Source organism: Bolinopsis microptera, chromosome 13, assembly GCF_026151205.1.
Source record: "Bolinopsis microptera isolate Bmic1 chromosome 13, MBARI_Bmic_1.0, whole genome shotgun sequence".
NCBI lineage: Eukaryota > Metazoa > Ctenophora > Tentaculata > Lobata > Bolinopsidae > Bolinopsis > Bolinopsis microptera.
Genome location: NC_087084.1, coordinates 11311162 through 11315220, shown reverse-complemented (window position 1 = coordinate 11315220; position 4059 = coordinate 11311162). Strand labels below are relative to the sequence as shown.

General features: G+C 33.3%; 1 protein-coding gene across 2 annotated transcripts; it reads right to left on the bottom strand.

Annotated features, from left to right (window-relative positions):
* Positions 1-375: 375 nt before the first annotated feature.
* On the bottom strand, positions 376-3844 carry LOC134825216 (uncharacterized). 2 transcript variants are annotated; one of them, XM_063837372.1, is made up of 8 exons: positions 3721-3844; positions 3338-3468; positions 2877-3039; positions 2574-2674; positions 2307-2454; positions 2060-2126; positions 1526-1603; positions 376-1190 (listed from the first exon to the last, which is right to left on the bottom strand). In XM_063837372.1, the coding sequence occupies exons 1-8, from the start codon at positions 3799-3801 to the stop codon at positions 1057-1059; spliced, it is 903 nt and encodes a 300-aa protein (XP_063693442.1). In that variant the 5' UTR covers positions 3802-3844; the 3' UTR covers positions 376-1056. The 2 variants fall into 2 exon arrangements, with proteins under 2 accessions (XP_063693442.1, XP_063693441.1); XM_063837371.1 differs by having other exon boundaries at positions 969-1190; positions 1526-1609.
* Between the last annotated feature and the right edge of the window lie 215 nt (positions 3845-4059).

Below are 4059 nucleotides of genomic sequence, written 5' to 3'. Positions count from 1 at the left end.
TGAGTTCTGCATCATCCTCATGATCACTTACTTGAATTTAATTAGGATCCAAACTGATGTCTTGTAAAACTCTTTGATCAGATAGTAGATACCTCTGTTAATGTTTCTAGCAACCATTCCTCAAACCTTTGGCCACAGCGATACCAAACTCGGACACTAGCAGCTCAGGATACAGAATCCCCCGCTTCATCTAAACGTAATTACAATAGAGTTCATCGTGATGCTGCATCGCGGTTGATGCATTCATCCTCGAGCAGGAACAAATACTGCAAGGTACATCAAAGGATGACTTAAGTAGGTGATAATCACATTTAAATGCAACGAAGCGAAGTGGTCAAGGATGCCAATGTAATACTGCGAGAGGAAGACTCTGCTGGCGATAGGAGAAGTGAATGATCATCAACAATAATTTATTGAACTAACAAAAGCTCGAACATTTGGTATAGTTATTAGTAATCACTAATTAATAATGCATTTATTAAATATTTTTGATGCTTATAACTATCTTTTTTAGTAATTTTATTTCAAGTATTATAGATGCGATGAAATATAATTACAATTAAAATATACTATCATCATAAAATCTGTTTCAACTATATCGTCTAGTTCTACTGCAAAACATTGATAGCAAAGTTAACTCTATAATAGTGTTAATAATAGTTATCACGTGTAACATTCACATGATATTAATTTCAGATGGTTCGATGAAAGGTTTCTTTTTCAAATAAATATTGCCAATCATATGTTTATTTTTGTCAGTCTTTAAGCCCACATCATCCTTACCAAACACATGTATTATTTGTTGAAACAAACGAACCATTAAAACTACGAAAATAATTAGAAAACGTATTCGTCACAGTCTTCTGCACTAAAAGTATTCACAAGTCAACGTATTTCCATTAGTATTAATTAATACAATGTCACACAACATGAAAACATCAACAATTTAAAGTTTATGGTGGAGGAAACCCAAATAAAACACTTAATGAAAAGTAAAAATTCAATTACAGGTCCTGATGACCACATTTTTAATTAATTAATTAATTAATTAATTAGTTACAGGTCCTGATGACCTCCTTGCCTATCTATCCCTGTGTAGGTTGCAGAATGTCTTCTTTCTCTTCCACAACGCTTTTTAAGTTTACAGCAAACAAAAATAACAATTATCAACCCTGCAAACGATCCGACGCCTGAAAATTGCAAAATTTGTTAAAAAGATTTTATTATTGTTACTATTTATTGCATAGTAAATATTTCCATTTTTCTTGAGTATCAGTTATATTTCCTTTATTATTACTCCATAAAAACATCAAAAGGAGTCTCAAATCTTTTGGAACTCCAAAATTAACTGATATTTCAGATTTTTCTTGAGTATCAGTTATATTTCCTTTATCATTACTCTATAAAAACATCAAAAGGAGTCTCAAATCTTGTGGAACTCCAAAATTAACTGATATTTTAGATGTACAAATTGTCTTAATAATTATTATTTTTATCAATAATTTTATTAAAATAAGGGACTTACCAACACCTATCCATTTAACGAGATATGCTTCGTACGTATCTTGACTTCTTGGTGGTTCAAGGTCGACAAACGTTTTACCTAAAACTTCCGATTTGAAAATACATTTTAAAATACCGAGTACTTAAAATAATATGTGACTAAAAGTAAACTTTAATATAAACTATAAAGGTGTTGCTGTCGGTGAAGATAAATATTAATTTTTTTATAAAGACCGGTTTTTCATCGAGAGAAATGTAGGTATTTTAATTAATGCTAATAAGATGATAGACAAAGCCTGCTTAAAATGTCTGCCTTCAACACGTTGCATGTTTACTCAACAATCGGACTTTAAGTTTAGAACCTAATAAACTTTATAACTTTCATAGGGATCGTTCATATGTAACGTTGTAGGGGGAGGGGGTTTAGGAAGCTATAGTGTAGTTTCTACAAAGTAGTGTCGGGGGATGGAGTCTGAAATGGCAAAAATCTAGCCAACGTATTAATATGTGAACGACCCCATATGCGGTTTAATCTGAACGAATTTTTTATTAATACCTGTTGCAAATTCGGTGAATCTACCAGAACGGTCAAAAGCCCTACACCCAAACTTCATTTCAGGTTGCTGAAATGGAAAGATAGATTATTCAAGATTCTGTTTATAAGGATTATGGCCTGAATTCTCAATCATACTATTTTAAAGACCCGAGATGAATAAAAACAAGAAACTTCGCGGACATCCCAATGTGAGCGCGATTGTCGCAAGCTTCCGGATTATAATACAACTGTTGGAAAATAGTCTCACATTCAGTATAGAGAAGTCGTGCAGTGCGATGTAGTTATCTCTGATAAGATATCTCACGTCTGTATCACCAATTTTGGTAATATTAGCTTCGTTATAGGTTCCTTTTAGTGTCGTCTTGTCTCCTTGTGATTGTACGAAAAACTCGTATCTGTTATTATTTGATATTAGTTTCAACTGACAGGAACATATTTAGTTTTTAGAGGAACTTCTTGGAAACAAAATTTAATTTTGATGTTTCAATTAATAACAACTAATATTTTTACCAACCTGGCGGAGTTTTTTGTTGCTATGCAACCGTACCAATCTGTATTGTTGCACTGCAGAGGCTCAAAATCATAAATATGAGGCATAGCATTACTGCTGAATACCTGATGAAAATGAAAATTTTAATATTTCAATAACAAAATAAGTAAAAATTTAATATTTCTAGCTAAAAGCTCTATCGGACATTTAGAACTATAAAAGCCTTAAGCATAGAAAGAATAACACACAAATCTCAAAATTAACTACTCCACAAAACTTTTTACATTATCATGTACATCCAAACTACACGCCATCTTCAACACTTACTGTTAAAACGTAAGCGAAGGAAAACGCTCCTTTCTGAACTCCTTCTTGACAAAAGTAAGTAGCACTATCGCTCTTCTGAAGACCCCTCAGGGTCAGAGTGCTCCTGAGGCACACTTTAGTTTCCTCTACATCGTACCCGCCACACATGTACGGGTTCCCACATCTGTGATAGGGGATTTATAATTATATATATTAAATTTATAATTAATTAGGTTAAACTGCGGTTCATAGTACTAAGTACATTTAAATTACATCAATCATTGACAAACATATCTTGGCTAAGCGCCATGAAGTGCTTGTTGTCCAGTCGAACTCTGCTTTACCAAGAGTTTGGGAGAAGCAAATGACAAATCAGTTTTTGTATTGCGGTAAATCGGGCTCTAGAGGTCAGAATCTCACTGTACTAAGAAATCTAATTAGTTTTTGTGGTTTCTATTTCCGATTGTAAACATTATTTTCACCTGTACGATTTCGAGACCTGATACGTAGGGGCTTTCAGTTCTTCCTTAATCCCATTAACGGTCCTTGACCACTTTATGTCTTGTCCTGATGTCAAACAATATAACTTTAGCTCGTCACCCTCCTCCGCTACCTAAATTGTACTTTTATAAGGCCCTTCCTCGTCATTAGGGATCTCAGCAAGAATGTATTGAGAAGATATGGTATCCTTTTCTCTGTAGTCATAACAATTTACATGGTTCTGATCGTATCAGCATTTCAGCAATATTGCATTTTATAGCTGACCAGCTGCAAAGACTGCAGCTGTTATAAGACAATTTCAGAAATCATTAGCATTTATGATCGTAATATAGTTTTTTTAAAAGAAATAAGAGCGTTGACTAACCTGGTAAGTATAAAATCCAGTAACAGAAGATGTGGGCTTAACGAGCAGGGAAAGTAGCAGCAGAATCAAGGAAATATACATCAAAACTCATGGAACTAGAAATATAAAGTTAGAAACAGGTGTAGAATCAAGGAAATATACATCAAAACGCATGGAACTAGAAATATAAGCTTAAAAACATGAGCAGAATCAAGGAAATATAATCAAAACTCATGGAACTAGAAATATAGGGTTAGAAACCGAAGCAGTCTTAAGAAAATATACATCAAAACTCATGAAACTAAAACTATAGAATAAGATAATTTGATGAAAAGGAACTTGAATTGCAGTAATCTCTGC

Coding starts and splice junctions, on each gene's coding strand:
- LOC134825216 (XM_063837371.1), bottom strand. CDS start 3,801: ATGTATATTTCCTTGATTCTGCTGCTACTTTCCCTGCTCGTTAAGCCC. Junction 2,127..2,306: donor ACGACTTCTCTATACTGAAT/GTGAGACTATTT, acceptor TTTCCATTTCAG/CAACCTGAAATGAAGTTTGG. Junction 1,191..1,525: donor CGTTAAATGGATAGGTGTTG/GTAAGTCCCTTA, acceptor TGCAATTTTCAG/GCGTCGGATCGTTTGCAGGG.